Source organism: Gobius niger (genome assembly GCF_951799975.1).
Source record: "Gobius niger genome assembly, chromosome: 11".
Taxonomy (NCBI): Eukaryota; Metazoa; Chordata; class Actinopteri; order Gobiiformes; family Gobiidae; genus Gobius; species Gobius niger.
Window position 1 is genome coordinate 16,185,629 of NC_136862.1, and position 23,717 is coordinate 16,209,345.

The 23,717-nt window shown below is 39.0% G+C and overlaps 1 protein-coding gene across 3 annotated transcripts in view; it reads right to left on the reverse strand.

Annotated features, from left to right (window-relative positions):
• Positions 1-23,717, reverse strand: part of npas2 (neuronal PAS domain protein 2) — a 34,199-nt gene that overhangs the window by 2,461 nt on the left and 8,021 nt on the right. Inside the window, exons 1-21 of one of the 3 annotated variants that reach the window (XM_079566143.1) lie at positions 16,098-16,534; positions 10,949-11,145; positions 9,181-9,237; positions 8,865-9,019; positions 8,674-8,765; positions 8,449-8,538; positions 7,780-7,900; positions 6,353-6,466; positions 6,154-6,272; positions 5,860-5,942; positions 5,674-5,780; positions 5,107-5,254; positions 4,937-5,021; positions 4,732-4,858; positions 4,353-4,444; positions 4,120-4,206; positions 3,334-3,525; positions 2,429-2,629; positions 2,045-2,223; positions 1,801-1,893; positions 1,273-1,483 (exon numbers count right to left, since the gene is read on the reverse strand). In XM_079566143.1, the coding sequence (XP_079422269.1) occupies positions 1,273-1,483; positions 1,801-1,893; positions 2,045-2,223; positions 2,429-2,629; positions 3,334-3,525; positions 4,120-4,206; positions 4,353-4,444; positions 4,732-4,858; positions 4,937-5,021; positions 5,107-5,254; positions 5,674-5,780; positions 5,860-5,942; positions 6,154-6,272; positions 6,353-6,466; positions 7,780-7,900; positions 8,449-8,538; positions 8,674-8,765; positions 8,865-9,019; positions 9,181-9,237; positions 10,949-11,004 (2,409 nt within the window). In that variant the 5' untranslated portion in view covers positions 11,005-11,145; positions 16,098-16,534. Of the gene's footprint in view, positions 1-1,272; positions 1,484-1,800; positions 1,894-2,044; positions 2,224-2,428; positions 2,630-3,333; positions 3,526-4,119; positions 4,207-4,352; positions 4,448-4,731; positions 4,859-4,936; positions 5,022-5,106; positions 5,255-5,673; positions 5,781-5,859; positions 5,943-6,153; positions 6,273-6,352; positions 6,467-7,779; positions 7,901-8,448; positions 8,539-8,673; positions 8,766-8,864; positions 9,020-9,180; positions 9,238-10,948; positions 11,146-16,097; positions 16,535-23,717 lie in introns of those variants that run through there. The other 2 variants (XM_079566141.1, XM_079566142.1) reach the window with 2 other exon arrangements.

The window sequence follows — 23,717 nt, forward strand, 5'->3', positions numbered from 1 at the left end:
CATCCCAGACAGTAATTTCCTCTCATTTTACACTGTCTGTTGACCTTATGGCTGAAGATGATACATAGGATTAAATTAGCAGGTTACACAAGAAAATTTAATATGTGGCGGACATTGAACAGATTGTATCGCAGATTCACTGGTGTTTCTGAATGAATGCTAATGACTCTTATCCTTACTCAACCGCTCGTATGAATGCTTGTTGCTGTGGTAACACATCGTTCAGGTGCTGCAGATGAGTGTAAATATGCATTTATGAAGCTGCTCTTCCCAGGAAGAATGCAATCGTATCACGTTCTAGGTTTAGAATACCATCATCTTTGGCAAGCAATAAATAATTGCATTTGTTTTTCATTTGTGCAAGTCATGAAATGCAGTTCACTTCCAAGTCTACCTTTTACATATGACAAGGAGCATTAACATTTGATTAAAGCGAATGGAATGGAAAATGACATGCGCATCTCAACATGTTTGCAAAGGTTTACAGTAGAGGATCTGCCAATACCTGATTGAACCGATCAGTGTCTATGTAAGGAAAGTGGTTTACAGTGAATGTTAAAGTGAGTGATGTCGCAAATGACAGGGGAAATGGTTCATTACATTTCTACACTAATTATCCTTGGCCACATAATACATAGCTGACATTATTCTATACAACGTCCGTCCATCATAAAGTTGTCCATTTGTGCATTACAAATATGCTATTTAAGTCATTCTGTAACAACATTTTAAAACTCAATGCTAGCACTGAGACCTTTCACAGTGCTTAGAAAAACTAACTTCATGAGTGACTTCTACAGGTCAAGAGCTTTCAGATGATGTATGACATGTCCATATTCATTAACATTTAGTTAGTGAGACAAAACAAGTATATGTTCAATATTGGATATTTGGAACTAGTACCCAATCCAGTATCTTTACATGAATCAGCACCAAAATCCAATACCAGTATTGGTATCGGTGCATCTTAGTCTAAACTACAGGTTAAGTGCAAAAGACTCAATATACAATATTGTTTTTAGAGGACGTTGTATTACTTGTAAATAACTGCAGCCTTTGTGATTAGGTAATTCATTGTGGTCATACAAATAGCAGGCCTAAATGAGGAGATCCTAATGAGACAAGAGATTTTTTTAAATAAAGGACACAAACTAAATAGTAGCAGTCTTAATGATTTACTAATTGCAATAATAGATCTGATGGCCATGAATAGGCTTGTTAGAATATTAGGACATCACATGAACACCGCCTCCAACAGCAGTTGGCTTTTACCTGAAAGAACTGCTGGGGCTGCTGCAGCTGCAGTGAGTGGCGGGGCGGCTGATTCTGGTTGTTGTAGGCTGAGTGTGACTGGTGTGTGATGAAACTGTTGTGAGGGATCATCACAGGAGACGTAAAGACCGGAGAGGGCACTAGGACCGCGTTACAGTTCATCTGCTGCATGGAGAACGAAGGCCCAATGATCTGCTGTTCCAATGTGTATCTGCAGAAAGAAAGAAAATAAAATATTTGAATTATCACTTTGCAAGCTGGACTGCCATAAGATCTGAATTTGCAGTCTCTCCAAAATCCATCTTGGAAGTCTCGACCTCACTGATGGATCAACCATCGGGCAACAATAAATGTGAGCGTAGTTGCGCTTCAAAAATATCCCAAATGCTAAAAACTATTTTCTTACAATAAAATGGCAAAAATGGACTGTAACAGATCACAACACTCATGTCATAGATGCACTTAATCAGCAGGAAAGCATTTCAGATGCATTGTTTTAATGTCACACTGCTAAAAATAAAGTCTTACAGGGTCTGAGGGAGGCCCATGTTGCACTGCGAGGACTGTGAAGAAACACTGCTGGTTGGGACGATGGTCTGCATTTGCTGGTTCAGGAGCATGCTGCGGGTGATAATATGTGTTAGTGGACCCTGCTGTCAAAGAACAATATAATGTGCAATTTGTAATTTCCTTTTCTTTAAAGAATAGCAAAACTGAGGTAGGTCATACACTAGTACAGTCTTATGAAAGGCAGAAGATTTGCGACTATTACCGGAGCTGTCCATCTTGACTGAACTCGTTGTCGGTGGATCTTTGGTTTGCGTCCTGCAGAGGTCTTGTATTGGTTTGGGAGAACATCATGGGGTTGCTGTAAAAGGGCATGGTGAGGCTGGTGTTTGTCTGCACTGGGACACTCACGGACTGGGCCTGCCCGCTGCGCCCAATCCTCTGCTGCACAAACAAGTATACAGGAAAACAGAGAGTCAGACGTCAGCAGCAATTTACAGGCAGAATAAGGTCAAGCTTTAGTTTAGTTTCTTCACATTTGATATTGATGGTTTGCCATTTTCTTAAACTTTATTAGTTAATCTAAGAATTTCAATTATTAGTAACAGACTGAAATGACATTTGGGCACATAAAAGAAGTGGTTTGTACCTGTGCTGATGGAGAGCTGTTTTCTCTCATGAGTGAGTGAGGGGAAGAGCTGTGGGTTCCACAGGGCGATGTTTTGAGATGTCCCGCATGCTGCCTGATGACTCCAGACCCTTGACTCTGTGGGGCTGGCCTCCCTGGGCCCTGCTGCTGAGGGGGCTGCTCTTGGCCAAAGTCGTTCTGGATAGGCTGCTGTAACAACATCTGAAACAAAATCCAGATATCTGCCGTTAGGTGTTTGTCTAAGGTCTCAGGCATGTAGGAGTTTTCCTTCACAGACAAAAGGCTCTTAATCCATCATCTGTACTGGATTGTATTAGTCTTGACAACGTTTCAGATCTCGAAAAAGACTTCGTCAGCAACAAACAGTCTTCGGCAGAGGGCTGAATTTACTGACCTGAGCCGTTTTCCTTGTCCTTGGCCATTTAATCAGCCATTTAATTCTAAATAGATAAAAAATATTAATATTTGGTGCCAATAACAAGGTAAATTTGGCGTAATTCCCCCTGCTGCTTTTTCTTTTGCTGACTCAGAGTATCCCGACATCCTCATTTGATATTGATACCCCCCTGGCCTGCCCTTCTCGCAAGCAGCTCTTTTTTTTTTTTTAACTGTAGTTTGTTCATTATTCATTATAAGCTGCATCAAGAACTTGATTCTTGCTGTACACCATCAGTGAAGTGCTTACTGAGTGAAATTACACTTAGTGGCCTCTTGGTGGGGCCAGATCTCTGTTACAGTAGCAGAGATCGGCGACAGATCAAATCAGCATATGGATTTACCATTATACATTTCTTAAAAGGTAATTCTTGAGGCATTATTGTAAGAAACACCTTTACATTACCGACACTGAACTTGATCTGATTCAACCTTCTAACCCCTGTGTCTGTCTCAGCATGGGAGCTCACCTGCAGATTAGCCAGGTGAAGCTTCTCTTTAATGTCGTGGAGCTCCTGCTGTTGAGTCTTAATGTCGGCCTGCAGGATGCGCGTCCGCTCCTCCAGCTGCTCCTTCAGCTGGGTCATCACCCCGAGCTGAGGCTGCGGGAGCTGGTACATGGACGAGGACTGTGGGGCCTGCTGCGGGGCGGGCTGCTGAGACTGAAACAGGAGGGAATGGGGGAAATTGAAAAAAAGAAAGATAGACTTTGTTGCGATTATCCATATAGAGATAGACATCAAGTTGTAAATTACCCCAGAAATCCACCATTTCAGACGCAACTAGCAAACATTGTCCATAGACGAACATTAGAGAGACAATTTCAAATCTTTCGTTTTACAATGAAGGAAAAGTCTATGTGGTATTGACAACAGAATGCTCCACAGAAACCCTGAAGATGCACAACAGTTTGTTTGCTATGTTATGGCTTAAAGTCCTTTCAGCTGACAACAATTGCTGCAATCATGTTAACTAGTGTCGACGAGCCAAATTAGGCATTCAGTCTATATTTTCAGATTAAAATAAAAACCTCAAACTATAGTATGAAAGGGAAGCTATGATATAATGATTGTATAATTCCCTACACATGACTGCAATTTGTGAGTATTTGGATTGCTAAATGCTGCCAAAACAACTCCTACTATATGAGTATTTTTGTCCTTTCTTCAAACAATAAATTCTACATCCTAAGGGACCCAAACAAAATAACAGCAAAAAAATAAGGGGCAAATACAGGGAGGAAGGGTAGGACCAACCATGCTGGAGTGTTTGCTGCAGGTAGGAGACACGGGGAGGCTCAGTTGGGGAACGAGGTCAAAGGAATTCTGTCTTTGTACCAAATTCTATGAGAGGAAACGAAAAAGAGATTTACAATTTAGCATAAGCACCGGCTCACAATGGTGTGTCAGCCTTTGCGCACATTTTCTCCACGAAGCGTTATATCTAATACGCTCGCGAGGAGGCAAACACGAGCGCTGTCTGATCTAACCTTTGAACTGCTCTGCTGGAGTCTGTTCGTCTTCTCTGTCCCTATGGAGGTGGGCTGCCATGACGGGGTGCAGGCCTCGGAGTAGCTGTTGGCTGCTGCAGGGAAACAAGAAAACCATGAGCATACCTTGTTTATTTCCACCGTCGCCATGTTGTTAATCACAAATACTGTGAGAATTCAGCTTGCAGACAAGGTTAAATAACGTTTGAAATGTGTAAGTTTAAGTCAGTTTAAGTTATTCAAAATGAAGTCAGAGTCAAGTCACAGAGACCGAGACCCTGCTATGTTTCCTGATCATATCCGACTGCCTACTAACTCACAATGAAAATCCCTGAAAGCAATAAGAGCTATTATCTGGAGACTTGTCATGGTAACTCACATGCAGAGTCCGATAGCGCCGTGTGGGATGACTTTCGAGAGCTGTGGGATGACACCGAACGTGCACCGCTGTTTCTGTCCCGCGGAGGGTCTAGGGTTGAACACATGTCCAAGTAGAGCTCCTGCGCCTGGAGCACAAAGTAGTGATGTTTACTACCAGCTATCAGGCATTACGCAACAGGGCTGACCTTGCACGGGACCCTTACCTTCACTGACGAGGGAGCTATCTCAGGAGGGGACAGCTCTTCAAGGCCAAACTCTCGCCTCCTTTCAGCTCGGACCTCTGCGTAACTGCATGAAAGCACAAAGACGGCACGTGTGAGGAACCAAGAAAGCATATCTTAATCTGATTTTCATATTGGTAAAGTGTGGATACCTGACAACTGTGTGAGTGCAGACAATGAATTCAGGTTTGGAGTTCCACTGGTGGTAGGTGATGTAGTAGTGCGTCTGCAGCCAGATCCACTGCTGGCCTTTGGTGAGGAAACGGTAGTAGCATGACTTGCCCTTCCCAAACTGCATCACTGAAGTAGAGCAAATTATGTTTAAATTAATAGAAAAACATGTTCATGGGGTGTGCGTCATGTGCAATACAGAAAGATGTGATTATTTTTTTGCAGCTTTTTATTTCATTAAAGGCAGGGCTGGACGATATGGCTGCATACATTGAATTGTGATCTAATCCGTGAGGCAAGCTGCTTATTTGAAGAAATCGTCAGTGATTTTTCTGTTTAGGCAGATTTAACCAATCACATAAAGCGTGGCTTTAGTTACCTCTCAACTTAACGCAATACAACAGTTATACCTGCACATGAGTTTGGATAAAATTAAAATCTCAAGTGTAAGAAAACTGTGATATGCATTATCTTTGCATATTGCCCGCCTCCAATTAAAGCCCATTCAGTACAAGACAGAATAAACAAACAGTATGAGACTGACTTACATTGCTTATGACACTGAGCTATTAACTCCAAGTCATCCACATGATAGTAATCGTAGCCTGAGGTTCCAAGAACCTCAAATGGTAAATAACCAATAATTGGTGAAGCCCTACAACAAAACAACAAAACAAAGGTTTGAAATAAATGCAGCAAAACTGATTTATGTTTTAGTTTCAATTGAAATGTACCTGTGATCTAAAAACAGGAACTTCCATTCAAGGCTGTGTCTCGATGTGAATTCGTCACAAGTTTCTTCCACATTACATAAATCCTATGGCAAACAAACAATAATATATACATTATAAAATAATGAAGAAAATAAAGAATACACTTTGTTTGCACAAGTAGAACATGAGCAATGAACACCAGTTGACAACTGGTTATTTGGCATTTTTCCTTTGCCTACAGCACAGATAATGGTTAAGTACAACTAAACAGGTAAAGATATAGCAAGACAAGACCACAGATTGGGTCAATCTTACCTTTAAAAACTGTGGTGTGACTAATCGTACAGTGGCGATGAGGCAGACCTGCTCCTCAAGTGACGACTGCAAAGTTCTGGGGATTGTCAACTCCAGACCGTTACACGGCGACGTAGGCACTGTCGGAGAAAGTTCTAATTCAGTAAAGTGCTTAACAAGAATTACACCAACTATAAAATCACTGTAATAAAATATTTACCATTGTTTTGAAACTTAAAATCTCCCACAAACTTAACATATTCATACACAGGCGGCTCCTTTGGGTCAATGTTCCCTCTGGCTAGATGACAGCAAAATTCAATATGTGTCTCACCTGAAAGAATAAAGCACAATATGTGAGTACAGTGTCTATAACAATACTCTGATTGCTATATTTATATGTATAGATTTTTTAACAATAAAGAACACCAATAAAGAACACTTGTTATTTTTCATTTTACCTTTGAGAATCGTGTTTGTTTAGAAACTAGAACTAAGATGTCAATGTTGACTAACATGGGGCTGCGATTACTTAAACAATATGACTGAAAACAACAAAATAATCGTCCTACGTTGGAATTTATGTAGAAAAGCTTCAAACCGTCTGCAAACATGACATGCATTTTATTCTTGGATTAGTTTAGCAGTTCATATTTCCGCCTTCTTTCAAATGTTAATGATCTTGAACTTGTTAAAATGTGACTGAAGTTTAACAGTGTCGCCCTCCTCCCGGGACCAAAAGTAAAAATGCAATTAAGAATAAAATATGAAAAGTTAATACCACAAAGGAGGCTAATCTGCTATGTGCTAACTACCAACAACAATAGCACATTTTACAAGAAAGAAAATACAAAATACAGCAAAATGTTTTCATAACTTTATGGTTGATAAAGTTTTGGATTAACTTCAATTGTTAAATTGTGTCCTTTATGTCCATAATGGGATTTGGATTTCGGGCACTATCAGGTAGGCGGGACCATTGAGCTTCATAGCAATCAATATAAAAAAAAAGTCAAGTAAGTTCAGCCCCAATACATTTAGTCATTAAAAATGTCAACACCAATAAAAATAAAATAAAACTGTGTAAATGGTTCAGACCGAGCCTTTAATTGAATTGATTTAATAAGACACAAATGCGATAATATATTCAGGTGTTGGGTAATAGCCAGTCCAGGCCGATGGTGCGGTTTGCTGTTTGGCCTTTAAAACTGAGCTGCTCTGCCACCTCTCACATAAGCTCAATAGCGACAAGGATTAAGGTCAGCATCTTGAGTCCCAGATACTACATTGCTGCGCTGGATTAAAGTGTTAACAGAACACCGATTTAAAGCCTTAAGTATCATACTAAGCTTGTTCCTATTATTAGCTAAAAAGGCTAATCATAGAAACAGGCTAATTAGAAATCCAATAATCCACATAGACCTATTTGGTAACTTGGTCTATATATAATAGATGTCTGTGTTTAGAGGTGATGCACGCGTGAAATACTTTGCACTGCAGGTTCATTACATAAATATGTGTGAACCATATGTGAAAAATGGCAGGCGTTGAATAGTCAGATATAGGAGGCACATGGAGAGCAGAGGTGCCGGTGTACAGAAGAACTGAATACAGGTAAACACAGAAAACACAGGGAACTCCACTCACCGTCAACAAAGTCAGCAGCAATAGGGTCAGTCATTAGCATGTGGGATGATAGCAGCTTATACACCTCTCCGTGCTCACGCTCCGGGAGGAAGTTCAAGATATTTTGGTCCACCATATCTGACTGGTGCAACAGACAGGACATGTTCAGTGTTTTGGGGACTTAAAAAGATGATAAAAGACATAATAACATGATGCTAAGTGCTACATGAGGTCACTGAAAGCTCGTCTTCAGAGTTAAAAAAAAACAATGTTTGATGGTTGTACGATGCAATTTTGTGCAGCCGCTTGCTTTTTTTTTCATTTATAGATCAAGATCGTTTAATGCAAGCATGTCCAAAGTGCCACCCGGGGGCTAAATCAGACCAGATTTTGGTGGCTCTCAGGCTTCTTGTTTTATTGGCACAAATCACCAGACATGGTACTTTTTACAGTAATCTCAATAAGTCCACACAATTAAAACCTCAAAAAGTTACATTTCTTGTGAGACAGAGCTGGCATTATGGTTCCAAACCTAAAAAAAGGTGTGGGGCATGGGTTAAACCTCTTAATACACCCAGTTGAACGTTTGAATGCACTGCCCTCCATGCTGTATACAATATGTGGCCCTCGGTGAAAAGAGTTCGGACACCCCGGATGTAAAGGAAGTCGTCTGTCATGTTGCTCACTTACCGGTAAATGGCCAATAAGTGAAGACACACTATCAGAGACATATATGATGTTTCCATCTGTCGTTAATGCCACCAAGAAACCGTCCAAGGCCTGAAATACAAACAAACACAGATTTAATACAACAATCGGAACAAACTGTACAGCTGCAGCAGCATTAGTCACGAGTCTATCAGGCCCAATTCACATTATTGATGGCCAGTAATTCAGAAATCTTTCCTTGCTCACCTCCAACATCAGCTGAGTAAACTCCTCATTACTGAGGAAAGAGGGTTTCCATTCCTGTTTGACATCACAGGTTTCATTCTGAGCAGTGATGTCTGGAAGGGAAAAGGGGATTGAAATGTACTGTATGAGTATAAAACAGGTTCACTCTCTATAGTGGACGGGCCTAATTACAAACACACTTTTTTCCTAACCTTTTTGTTTCTGCAGGAAGTCAATAGTTCTCTGCAAAATGGTGGACTTGTCCATCTTGCGCGGATGGCCCTGACCCTGCAGCATCGTGCATAGTTCCTTGATGAGCATGTTGAATTGGTCTCGTCTTTTCTTTTCTGATTTGTTTCGAGATGCCCTTGGGGATGCAACAGACGAAAATCATTAAAAACCTGTGGGATTACATTTAGACCAAACCAGGAAACAGTTTAGTCGGGTTCCCAACAATGTTTATTCATTGAGCAAAAGGCATTAACAACCTTCAAAAAGCTGCTACTATTAACTCTACAGGGGTGTTACCTTTTTGCCCTGTCCTTTTCATCTTCGTCCATCAAATCGTCCACACAGCTGCTGGTGCTGGGTAAAAACAGACAAAATATGACTACTTTCGTTTATTGCTTTTATTTGAAGGCCAGGGAGTTTTCAAAGACTGTTTCTTGTGAATCTAGGTCACATTCTTCATTGTTGAGTCGAGTTATGGCTTATGCATTGTGCAGACAGATTAAGAAATGTTCTAACGTTTTTTTTTTTTCCTTTTTGCCCAGTGTCTTATTGTAGAAATTAAATCTGTGGATCTTCAATGAATGTTTAACTTTGGTAAAATCGTGCATGTCCTTGTTCAGACCCACTCTTCTAACTATATAAACGTCCCTTTTATTCCTCAGGCTTTGAGTCTTTGAACATCTTTATCAAACTTCAACACTTGTAACAGTGCTTAGTTTAATGCTTTAATATTGATTCACCCCATAAAATATAGAAAGTGGTTCTCAAACTTTTCACACCAAGTACCCCCTCAAACAGTATTTGTCCTTCCAAATACCAAACTTGCATGATGAAATGATCTTGAATTAAAATGTCAAGAGAGAACCACTGATTTATTATGTACTTTCATCGAAACTGAATCCCCAAGATGACGGGCGTCAAAAGAGAACTCTACATTCACCCTTATTTGTCTTTTGTTGCCATGTGATTCACCATGTTTTGACATCATCTGCATACCCGCAATAGCCTTTTAACAAATTACATTATATTTGCTTATTTAAACCTCTTGACCAACTTTGAAAATAGTCCATAATCTGTGTGGACTGTAGGTTTGGTTGTGGTTGTTTCTCACACATTTCAGACAATGCATTGAAAATGCTTTAATAATTTGGTTTGTGCCTGGATCATATTAAAGGAGCTATACCTGATTGTACAAAGAAACAGGGTCACTCAAATTTCGAATAGCTATTTTCTGGTCCAAACTCATTGCAAACTTTCCTAGTGCATTTACAATCAAAATTCGTCACAGGGACTGAGTTTCAACCAGGTTTCACAACTTTCAGGGAGGAAAACTGTCACTTCACTGTAAAAAAAAAAAAAAGCCTACTAGCCTGACATTTTATGACTGTTTAAAAGGCTTTGAAACCAGTGTTTTTTGGATAAATGTCTGCTTTTACCATATACTAAAGGACAAAACAAATGTTATTCCAACAACAGAAAATTTAAAACAAATCAAGGATAGCTCCTTTAAGGGCTCTCTATTTCAAATGTGTCGTAAAACGGTAGTGAACAGAGTCAGCACCAAACATGGGGCTGCGTTTCAGTTAAATGCAGATACATTTTCACGATGATGAGCCACAAGCCTCAGCTCCTGACAGAAAGCAGTTCTATTTAGCTGTTCACAAATGTTTTTTGTGTTTTATTGATGGATTGCTTTTGAAGTGAAATTTGATGTCTTTTAATACATCCTTCTTATTCTGTGAAGCACTTTCATTTACTTTGAGTATGAATAAACTTGCCTTGCCTACATTTCATTTTGTTTAAGTAGTATATTGATTGTCTAATAGTATTTTACCAAGTATAAATCAATCCAACAACTGGCTTCATACATACATGCAGTACATAGATGCAACAAACTCCTCATATATATATATATATATATATATATATATATATACTGCGCAGAACCCTCAAGCTCCCAGGCCTCTGGTAGAGGACCCGAGCTTGGAGGAAAAAAGAGACCGCCCGCGGAGGGTGAGGAAGAGTTTCTTTTTTTATATATATGAAAGTAAATGAAAGTACTTACTCCCATTCCCTGTGTGTGGATGCACAGGAGCCACTGTAGTCGACCAGGTTGTCCATACTCAGTCCAGTTCCCGGCCAGGCCCTCTGTGCAGTCTTATCTGGCCCATCCGCGCTGATTGTTTCCCAACTCTACGCCAAAAACCTAATGTACACGCACCTTCCTCCACTGTTTACCGTCCACCTGAGAGACAGCCAATCCTGCCAACACACAAAACAACATGATGAGCCATGTTTTTTCATAATAATACAGAGTGCGTTATGCCTATGATCTTCGAGTTTTGTATGAGATCAGTATTAAACAGGGAGAACTTTTTTTTGTCCACTGGAGCAGTCCTGACCCAGAAAAATGTCTCAAGTAGAAAGCTCTTTTGGTAACCCACCATGTAGCCTCATTCACATACACCTGAACAAAGGCCAGCTCAGACAGCAGGCACCACTTTGATGGTCAAAGCTCTCAGATAACCTCCCAGACAAAATTAAAAACCTTTACCATTTAGACAAACTTTCCATTCAACATACAGGTGCTCGTCATATAATTAGATTATCATGTGCTTTTACTTCTATTCAACTTAAAATGTGACATAGACTCATTACATGCAAAGTGAGATATGTCAAGCCTTTGTTTGTTATAATTTTGATGATTATGGCATAAAGTTCATTTTTAAACTATTCTAATTTTCTGAGATTTCTAATTTGGGTTTTTTACAAGCTGTGAGCCATAATAATCAAAATGATAACAAATAAAGGCAATACATATCTCACTTTGCATGTAATGACTTTATCATATATTAGTTCCACAGTTTAAGTTGAATAACACACACTTTTTCATGATATTCTAATTCTATGACACTGAGCACCTGTATCTTATTAATGCATCTAATACTGTATGGAATTTTCTCACTGAAATGTTACTCTTTACCGTCATTAGGTCACGTCTACATTTGGCCCATTTATCTTCCTCTCACCAGAGCGAAAGCAACCTATTGTCAGACTTTGGACAAAGAAAGTCAATGTAGAAGTTTGCCTCTGACAAACTCCGACATTGATTTGAAAAAAAAGTGTTGTAAGGAGGACGTGAACAAGCAAATTGTTCTGCAAAACACAGCTTTTTGTCCAACTCCGAGCACTTTGCAACATATTCTCCTTGACGCTCAAACATTTATGCAGGCAAACTGTATGAGGAAGGTGTCAAACTGCCAACCAGCCAGTAAGTAGGTGAATTAATCTACTAGTGTCAACTGTGAGCCTGTTATACTGTAAACAAATGCTCAGGCATGACAGAGGCTTTGCATAAACTAGTTTATGTGATGGGGTTATAGTTAATGATCTGGCTCTGGTAACCGGCAGGGTTTAGAAAAAATATACTAGAAATTATGCATAGAAATAATGTGTCAGAAATAAGAAAGAAGATGTTTACCAACAAAATAAGGCTCTCGGTGAAAACACTTATTGAGTGATTTGGATCTGTCAAACTGTTCTTCCCCACAAGCCAAAATAATTGAGCCGTCCTGCCCATCACAAATGTAGTTGGAAATGCTGATTATTAGCTGCTACAAAAAATTCACTAATTCAAAATGTAATCCTGAAATGTTTCAATGTTTACAAACTTAAGTAATGCGCAATTAAAAAGTAGCACAATAAACAAACCCCAGTGGCATTACAGAGGCCAACATTCATTCATATCTTCATTAATTCATTCACTAATAAGTGTATTCTCAGCACTTTATCAGTATAAATGTGTTTTTGTAGCATTCAGGCATTTTCAGTTGCATTTTACTGGGGCAAGCTCAAACTATACCTTCTGACAATATCACTTTTTGTAGGATAATGCCAAAAAATGTACTGCATCACTAATTACATCATGAATAACTAAAACTAAAACTAACTAAACAACTGGTATTACATTCCCTTGGGGTGTAATATACAGAAACGATACATTATGTAGTTGTGTACGTGACTGGGTAAAGTGAAACTGCATATCAACCTGCATTCTTTTAATATATTGAGGTTAAACCACACCTTACAAGTTAAACAGCTTAGAAAACGCCAGAGTCCTGTTACAGCGGGGCCTCAGGAGACAGTAAAGCGTCAAACCGGCAACATGAACTCCTGCTGCAAGTCAAGTTCAAGTTCAGGTCCTGTTAAGTGCAGGGCTATGGGGGAAATGCCAGTAAATACTTCAGCAGAAGGGCTTTGAATGCTTGTAAGGTATATCCCGGCTGAACCTCTTCATTTGAGAGTGTTTGTCAATGTGGGATTACTCTGAAGTTTCCAAAGTGCTGCATGTATAGAATACTTCAAAACAAAACACAATAGAAGTACTTAGCTCCACCAAACAGCAACAACAAAACTACAAAGCAAATAAAAGAACAATAAATGATGCAAAAACATTCAAAAAATCTGTCCATAATACATTCAGCGGGACTTCCTTATCGTAATCTGGTAATATCCACTCACTGTCTGTGGAAGAAAAAACAACCAGCCTCAAAATAAACCCAATTTAGAAACATTTCTGAACACGGCTGAACAAATCCTTGCATTTGAATCATATAATTACACGACATGTACACTTTTTTTGGCATTTGACTTTGCATTTGACTTTGTGCGTGTGTGTTGCCATGGTTACAAGACATTCGAGAGCATAAATGGTCAGCACAATTTAACATGATTAGTAGTAGCTAACTTAGGCCTATTCATAACCATGGGTTTGTTAATTGACGTTTGTTGCTTGGAATAAGTCTGTACGAACCATAGATATGTTACATCCTTGAAGCAATACCTCAGTCGTCCTACTGTACTGTACCTACAAGGAACTCACTCCAAATTCAATAATCTGCAAAAGCCATTTTATTTGTTTCTTCAGCTATGTGCGCTATTGTAACTTAAATTATCCAATTTCACACTTTCCATTCAATTACTCTCAACACTCATTTTTTAGCACCGATTTTAATCAGAAAGCTTTATTCACCTCCAGAAACCAGACAGGCAAGTCATTTCCAGACAGTTGTTTCCTCTTAATTTTCCCTCATTCCAAGAGTCTAAATATGCTGGGCGTCTGAGCCATTCATCAGGAATAAAGAAATCCAACAGGGGATTGCTGTCACAGTGGTTCTCAACTGGTGGTTCAGAACTCACAAGAAGGTCGAACAACTGCAGGTATCTGATCAAGACTTTTAAAATAAGTAATGAAGGACATTTCTTCACTGATTTCTTAACAGTAACGCCTGGCAACTGAACAAATAGCTTGGTGAAATAAACACTTAAATTAGTGTTTTTTTTTACAGTTCAAAGTGCACAGTGTCTTCATTGTGTTTTGAGATTATTTTTATTACAGTCACAGGGTCGTGTTAAGTAGTGGTGGGTCCAAAAGCCATACAAGCTGAGGATCACTGGTCTAACAGATAAATCACTGTCAGCGCGGTTTTCCACCAAACAGGTTGTGGTTGTACTTGCCAGTAACTTAGTGCTAATCACACTTTTTGGAAAAGGCTCAGACAAGCCATAGGCAGCAGATGTTGCATGTACGGTAGCAGCAAAACACAAAATCTGTGATTGGCGTCGACAATTGGGGTGTGGCCAAAACAGGCAAAGCTGTAAAGTGTGACCCATATAGATAGCCATCCCGTGCAGTTGTAGTAATTGCTTAAAAAAATGGGCTTATACAGCACAGTGAGTATTATTATTATTATATACTACTAGTGCCGACAATGTCCCTGATGTTAGTCATTTAATGTCAGCTTTTATAATGAAGTAATCATCATAAACCCAGGCAATGATGACTAATTCAAGTATGGCTATTTCTTTCCAGGCAGTATTACCTTTCAGAAAGAGCTCTGTGAAAAGTCATGCCTTGCTCAGACATTATGGGGACAGTTTAATTTGGAAACAGTTGACGCTTTAAAGATAGATGTCTGCAAAACCACGCATAACAGTATTCATCTAATTATAACCAAATGTCACAACAGCCATGAAACAGACTGGTCAGTTAAAATCTCAGTTTAATGTCATACATAATGCGTTATCTGTGAGTTATTGATGCACTTATCATTATATACTCTTCAAGCATTTCCTCCACAAAAGTAATTAATCATCTATTAAGCAGTCAGCACCTTGTAAACCTCTGTTATCAGTGGAAGGTCTTTACTTGTGTTCACCAAGTTCAAGAAGACCATGATTAAGAGACACAAACAAACACAAGAGGGTCTATTTGTACAGACAAACGAGTCTGAAAGTGCATTGTAGCTTTTGTAGTGATCCTTAACTTTCGAGCTTTGATCCAGCGCTAAATTTACGGCGATTGGTCAAAAATGTAAGGTACATTGTTAAAGTAGTCCTATACTGTGAAGTCCTGTCTCTTTAACGCACCCATAGCTTATTATTATTGTACTGTAGAGATTCATTTAGACAAGATACTTTAAAACAGAATGCTGACTCTAAGCCCAACCTATTCAAAACCATGTCAAAACATCTATGCGATGATATGGGTCATTGATTCATGTGTGTGAGATAAAAAGGTGCAGTGTTGTGATTACTAGTGTAGGTACAAGCCCAGAGGTGATAAGGAAACAGGAAGCACATACTACTGGACAAATGCCTGCTATAAGAAACAGGGGGGTAGGGAAAGCACTCAATGACCCCTTTATAGTATGCTATGTGCAGAGCAACACAGTCATTATGCTGCAACCAAAGGGCAAACTGACAACCCATGCAACGTGAAAAATAATGCATAAGAAAACAACATGTGTGATCCAAAGTAGGCAGGTGCCAATCTGGATAATTGAGCGCAATAATCAATGTAAACACAAGAGATCTATGCCAATGAAGCCATACGTGTTATTCTGCCTATTCCACACGGAAAGTATGAAAATGGCTTTAGTCATAATGTCAACAGCGATGGAAAATGGGTTATTTTTCAGCCTTGTAACCAGGGCGCTCGCGGACAGAGCGCTGAGAGCGGCTGATAAAGGCTACAGTAATGTCTTGACTCTGGGACAGTAGAGTGAGGGTCTAATAGAAAATGATTAACAGGCTTCCAAAGTGGGTTAATCATATCGGAAGGTTTGCCTGTGAACTTTGATGATGAAAAAACACAGCAAAATACAGCAGGGGAAATGACAGTGACACTCAAACGTTTCATAAAGCCCACGTACCTTGAAAACAGGTCCTCAGAAGCAATGCACACTCGAGCACTACTTTCTTTTTAATTTCTGTCATTTTTAAGCAACTAGCAGCCGTGCGTAAAGGCGCTAGCCATAGACGTGTTAAACTGCATAGCGTCTGAAGTTAAACGCGCACGGCTAAGAAAAAGAAAGAAATTGCCGGCGAAGCCAAAATGATCAAGTACGGACGATAAATTTCCCCAATCGCGTATTTGGTTGTGAGTTTCGAGCGACGTCCATGTATTTTCCATGCACTGTAGTCCACATCCTCCGCTGGCAGCGGCTTGTAAACAGGACTGTGTGGTTGAGGGCTGAGAAAGTAGGTCAGCTGGGAGAGAGCTCAATACTCGGGCTAAGGACAGCAGCGTACGCAGGCGGGTATGAGCAACGCACAACTCCGACCTGTAGTGGCCGTAAGGTGGAGGGCTGGTCTTTGACACGTGCAAAATGCAGACTGACCCCCGCGAAACTGCAAAAAAAATTAAAAAAGTACTTGTTTTCTTATGTCGTCATGGGGAGTTTTGACTTTAAAGTGGTATGTGCTTGACCTCACAGTAGTCTTGCGCTACTTGGCTGCGACACCGTGACACCGTGTACTTTAAGCTCGACTTCCATAAACAACTGTCGGCACAGACTCATCAAGGGTTTTAGCTTTAGGCCTATAATGAATAATGTGCAATGCATCAATATAACTTTAACCAAAAAGCTGCATCAACATCACAATAATGAAATGAATAAATACTGTGTGGACACTGGTACAAGAGTGTGAATTAGTCTAAAATGTATTGTTTTTCTCTCTCTTTTCCTGATCTTCCTAGGGAGAAATTTAACTTGGAGTCAGTTGCAAACATTATTTTATTTTATAGTGTAAGGCAAGCTTTGTTCAAAACCTCCTACATCTTCGTAAATATATATTTAGATGGAAACGTGTATGCTATGTGGCTACACTACCATAGCCCCAAGGTCCACCAAAGGTCATGGAGAGGTTTAGGTGTAGCTTCAAATAGATTTGATCATTATCAGACAAAGTTGACAAAACATAAGCATATAGATCTGATGACTTTCTAGTTATTGGCATACCCTCTATAGAACTCATAGAAGCCATGCAATAGTTTAGCATCGTCACTCTTTGATTGTGACAAATGTTCTCTACTGTGTTTTTACTAAACTCTTGCTAACCTTAACAGATGGCAATTATATTCACAAGAAACACATCGACATACTTTTGTTTTGTGTTGAAGTACTTCCTCCTTTACTTCCTATGTTCTTTTTGTGTGTTTTTTTTCCGAAGGACTTGCACATTTCCCTTTGCACCAGCTGAACTCTTGAATGTGGGTCAGTAGACTGTGAGACTAATTTGGACGCCTCAAAGTGGACTGAACTTGTTTGATTAGGTTAAAAGGTCAAAGACTTGGCGTCTCTCAGCATTTAAAAATAGCCCAAGAGAATAATTCGGTACAACTTGCAATGGCAGGAATAGCCCGTGTATCTATAAATAAGTAGGCCAGGATTGCCTTACATGTGAACATGCCTATGTGCTCACAGATAATGTTAATGACGATGCCAGATTAAAATCAGTCAATGGTTAATCCAGTTCTACATAAAGGACCAGCATGAATCAGCAAAAAAAACACGCCTTTAGTTGTCCGTTACAGATTTAGGTCATGGCTCCCTTTGTGACTCATTATGGTACAAAGACATATGTTAATATTAATGAAGGCAGTAATTAAAGTGTTTCTCAACAGGCGTGTGCCCAGGGAGTGACCAGGGGTAGCACAGGCCACAGGAATGTGATTGGCCATCCCTAGTGCCACCCCACTTAGACACCTAGAGCCGAGGAGGCATTTGGGTCAGTAGTTTAAGTGAATTAAAAAAATATTGACTCTATCAGTCTAATCTATTGAAACTATAATACATATTAGGAAAAATGTCTGTGTTTATCATAATGCTGAATGTAAAAAGCAATTCAATTCACATGCAAAAGTTTGCTTAAGCAGAGTGCACACTGCATGGTTTTTGCCGTCTGAGACAAAAGATCACTTATCTTAATCTGTTACCTAAATCTACAAGAAGTCACGGCCAGATACAAAAGAGCACTCAACACACAATGAAAAGCCTGACAGTCACATGCAATTATTACCAGAGCTAAATGGCATATCCAAGTCATTTCACTGTCGCTATTAAGAGGTAATGCTTTAAAAATGTTGACCTTAAGCTCAACCAAAATTGTTCCAACATTATGTCAATAAATTATGGCAAGTGCCTAAGATGGCTTTATGAAGAAGAAACACTGAATGGACGAGACAGACTTCCATTCATTCAGGTCAAGTCTGTACAGTTCCTTCTGACCCGGTAATGAACAAAAAGGTACTCGCTGATGGTACAAAATTAAACTTAATGGGTTTATTTTTTTTACATTTCAGATTACTTTTATTGCTTGTAAGGAAAGTCTTAAGTCGTACCTCAATAACGCATGTCTTGAGACAGGGATATGGATTAAAGGTAGAAGGTTCATCATCAGAGTGACGAGTCATCAATCGCTGCCACTACAACCTCTGTCAAGCCTCACAGCACCACCAGAGTCAAAAAGAACAGTGTCCAGGCTTGAATGAATCACATTTTACTAAAACCTGCACTTTTCCACAGAGGTGGGGCTTGAGGGTAGTCCTGGCTGTAGCCCTGTGTGTGTTAGAGCCTTTTCTTTTTTCTACCTCACCTCTGATACTGTCAGACTTTTAAGTCCACACTATAGCCTTGGAATCTACATAAGGCAAGGCAAGGCATATTTATTTATACCACACATTGCATACACAAGGCAACTCAATGTGACATACGGCAAAATGAGCTGCATAGGTGCTTTACCTTTCAGCTTAACACTTGATTCTTACAGTACGTTTATTTTTATTATATTTGGTATCATTTGATGTCAACTACATATACAGCACGGTCTAAAGTAGATTCAAACATCATGTATGCTGCCTCTGTAAACTCTTATGTCAACATGTTGTCTTCATCTTTTGTCCTGATCTTTGAATGACATTTTTAAGTGGCTTTGGTGTACAATGCTGCACAGGCCTCTCAACTTCCAGGACATTCACCTTTCTTTTTATTGTATGCCATTGTAATGCATTGAGAGAAGGAGGATTACCGATGTGGCAACAAAACCCACTTCTCATTTGCAGCAGAGCCCAGACAAGAGTGTGCAAATATACTGTGATCATTACATTATACGCTCTCTGCCTGCGAGGTGTACTTAAATATGTGTGTCATTGGCTGTTCAACATCATAGAATTGAGTTTAACGAAGTAAAGCCGTGAAACAACCTCATTAGCCATTGTACTGTTGTGTCCAAATGCTTTAATGTGTCTCCAGTATTTCACATTTGAAAGTCTCCATTGGTTTATGTTTGCAATATTATGTTTTAACGACATAACTCTTTTCCAATATAATTCACTGTTTTTGAACCTGCCATAATAGGGTTAAAGAACTCTCAAATGACAAAAAACATGCCAGCGTGAGTGAATAATGTCACTCCTTTATAATATAGTCATGGCTCTTTGGAATAAGACATTAAGCCAGACATCAACAAATTATATATATATATATATATATATATATATATATATATATATATATACACATATACATATACATATATATATATATATATATATATATATATATACATATACATATATATATATATATATATATATATATATACATATATACATATATACATACAGTATACATAGCATTTTGGTTGTATTCAAGTTTTACCTACATTTATAAGAACTCACAACTAATTGGATATAAAAGAGCACTAACGCACAAGGAAAAGCACAAACGATATTACAAAATTATAGGACAGTCCCAAATAATTAGACCAGAGCTAAATGGCATAGTCTAGCCATTTCACCGGGCTATTAAGAGGAAATGCTTGAAAAATGTTGACCTTCAACTCCAAAATTGTCCGACATTATGTCAATAAATTATTGCAGATAAGTGCAGCTGTGTTTACCAACTACTCTACTCTAAGATGGCTTTGTGAGGAAGAACACTGAATGGATGAGAAAGGCTTTCATTCATTCAGATCAAATCAGTTCTGTACAGACCCAGTATCTAACAAAGAGGTTACCCTCTGATGGCACAACATTAAACTGGGTGTATTTAGTTTATTTTAGCATTCTTTGGCATTTGCTTTTATTTACAATCCTCTGTTCAAACAATGTAGAGATTTACACCAGCTGTCAATAAATCTTTAGTTTAAAATGATGAGAATGACATTTCAGATATATTTTTCAGATGGCCTGTAGACCAGTGGTTCTCATCTCGCTAAAGACCTAAAAGTGGGTCATGGGACCATGTTTAATGAGTCAGGGATCTTTGCCATACATTATATTGCAATGATAGGAGCAATGCTTGAATTAACAGAACTCAATGGAGGAAATACTACATTTTTATATTATTTTTTTTATTACATACTATAACCGGATCAAACTAAAACAATATTTTATTGTAAGATGTAATTAATGTTTTTTATCTTGACAGGTGAATCATGAGAACTACTGCTGTACACCATTTAGTTTTTGTAAACAATATACCTCCCCTGAGTGGCCCCATAGGCTTAACGCACCACTATACAGGACTTAGCATGAGCCTCATATACTGTATCATGCATTATGAATAATTCACATGGTTTGACAATCCACCATATGAGTGTAATGCCTGAGACTGAAAACATTTTTGCAATTTTATCAGCAATTAACACCTAAATTCGTATTGGATGACATATTAAAGTGAAAATGAAAACCTAAAAAATAACTACGGTAGGATCAACACTCCACAGTGGTCCCATTCCCAGCATAAACAGAGGTGACTGTCGATTTAGCCACATCCTTGCCCAGGGTACTTGGCTTCTGTCTGTTTGCAGAAGCCTTGATATAAAGTATATTGACAATTTTAACATGTTCAGGGGTTGTTCCTCCTTCTTTCAACCGGATGGCCTTCACCCGAATAGACCAGGTATAGTCAGATATTATCAAGTAATATGCTGCACACTGTCCACCACTTTGAAAAGCCGTTTAAATGACTACAAACCATATGTGAAGGTTCAGTAGTATTCCTATTACATGTGTGTTTGCTTGCTCCAGGCAACAATGTGCTTTCCCTATTAGATCTACTATTCAAAATAGGTCTGGGTCATGTAATGAAAGGCGTGGTCCATAAAAATGTGACTTACAGTTCGTCTATGGTTCCACCCCATTGCTACAGTCACCCCCAATATGCTCTTTAAACCTCAGATCTTTGGTCAACAAGGCATTTATCATGAATAATAAACACCCGTTTCCCCAATCCAGCCGAATGTGGACTTAGCTGAACAGTTCCTCTCTTATTTTGTAGAGAAAATAGGAAACATCAGAGCACAAAATCAGTTGTGTCCCAAAAAACCGACAATCAGCTTGGCACTTTTTTAAAACAATATTACATCCAGCACAAGAAATCTTGGTGTGCTCTTTGACAGTAGTCTAAGCTTTATAGGCCAAGTGAACAGCATAGTGCAATCAACGTGTTATCAACTTAAATTGATTATTTAAATTTAATCATTTTGAACCTATTCAGACCTTGAGAAAGTAATGTATGCTTTTATATACTCGATTGGATTATTGTAATGCTTCATACTCTGGCCTTAATTCCAAATGATTACAACTCGTCCAAAATGCAGCCACACATTACCCCAGTTTTAGCTTCACTCCATTGGTTATCCATTAAGTTTCGGATTGAAATTCAAATTCTACTATTGACTTTTAAATGTTTGAATAGGTTATCTTTAATAGGTTATCTCTTGTACAACTATAGAATCCTGCCCGAGCTCTGAGGTCCAGTGAGGGTGCACAGCTGACTGTGCCCAGATCACAAACGGTCACAAGAGGAGAGCACGCTTTTTCAGTTTGTGCTCTCTCCGCACTCCCGTGTTACAGATGACACTTGGCAAATTAGAATATCGTTAAAAGGTGCATTTCGCTACATGCAAAGTGACATATGTCAAGCCTTTTATTTGCTATAATTGTGATGATTATGGCTTAATTTCATGAGATTCTTAATCTCTGGCTTTTTTACAAGCTGATCCATAATAATCAAAATTCAAAACAAAAATAAAACAAAAAGGCTAATATACATATCTCACTTTGCATGTAATGAGTCTATCATATCTACATCATATATTAGTTTCACATTTTAAGTTGAATAAGAGAAATAAATGAACTTTTGAAAGTTTTCCGGCAAGCAAATCATTTGAATTCATTTAAATCGTTGCTAAAGACATTAAGATATTGTAAGGAATTCTGGTAATTGTTATTAATTCTGCTTGGTGTAATTTTATTCATTAAAGCAGTACTAAGTAACTCATGCTCCTAGAGGCCATAAGCACCACTGCAGATGTGGCAGCATGTTGTGTTTTTTTACTTATCAATTGTCCGTGAGAGTAAATACACGCTGACAGAAAAGAGGGACATTGTACATCCAATTACACAATGGAGATAATTTTTTTCACTCAAACTTGGCTGTAAATACTGTTTAAGTGGCGCTAGCCCGCAGTTAGCTTTGCCCGTTAGCCTGCTAGCTTCTTCTTTGTGATTCCATTAGTGTGTATTGGGGCCTCTGACCCGGTGCTGGGAAGTTGCAATTGTGTTTTCTGGCCAGAGACACCAGGGGGAGATGAAAGACCCTCCAATCATCCCATAACCACTTATCCCCAGAGGGACTATGAAAAGGATTTATTTAGGTATAGTAAGAATTAGCCCACTTAGTACTGTATTTTTTATGTTTTTCTGTGAAGCACTGTTGTTTAGAAAAGTGCTATGCAAATAAAGTTTATTGTTATTGTTATTACAGATGGGTTTCATAGTATGTGTGGTATTTTTTGAGGACTTTTTCACTGGTACTATTCTTATTAAAAAGCAACGGGTAGATCAGGTTTGTAGATTAAAGTCATGAAGAGCCGACCGCTGAAAACCAATGAAATAAATAAAAACACCTGGGCACAATTAGGCTCGTCGGCAGTTGTGGGAATTTTCCGACTCGAGTCTGGGGCCACTGGATGTACGTCAAGGTAAACGGGTCGTTGCCATGCCAGAGGCCAACAAGTGCGTACAAGCATATAAGATTCATAAAGATCATCCACAATTCCCTGCATTATTCAGCATCCGCCTACATGGAGATTAGTTCCGCTCTTTTATGTAGGTCATGCTATTGGATAATGAGACGGCGTTTAGGGCCCATGAGCTGGCTCGATTGTAACTGCTGCGTGTTGGTTTTCTTCACATCTAAGACAAACATCCAGGCCATCTACAGCAGCACAGTGTAAATTTGGTAATCCAGATTTTATTGAGACATTTCGCTATACGCCGTCGCAACATAAACACTATGTATTGGGGATGTCATGAAAGGCCCGTGTGTTGAGTTGGCTCACTGTTCCCATGGTAACTATGTGCAATTTTCTGTCCTTCCAATAGCATCTACATGTCCATCAAGGCACATATTTCTTATTCCTCGCGTCTGGAGTGGTGGAGGATTTGTCAAAGAGGCATAATTTGTCAATCTGATCAATGT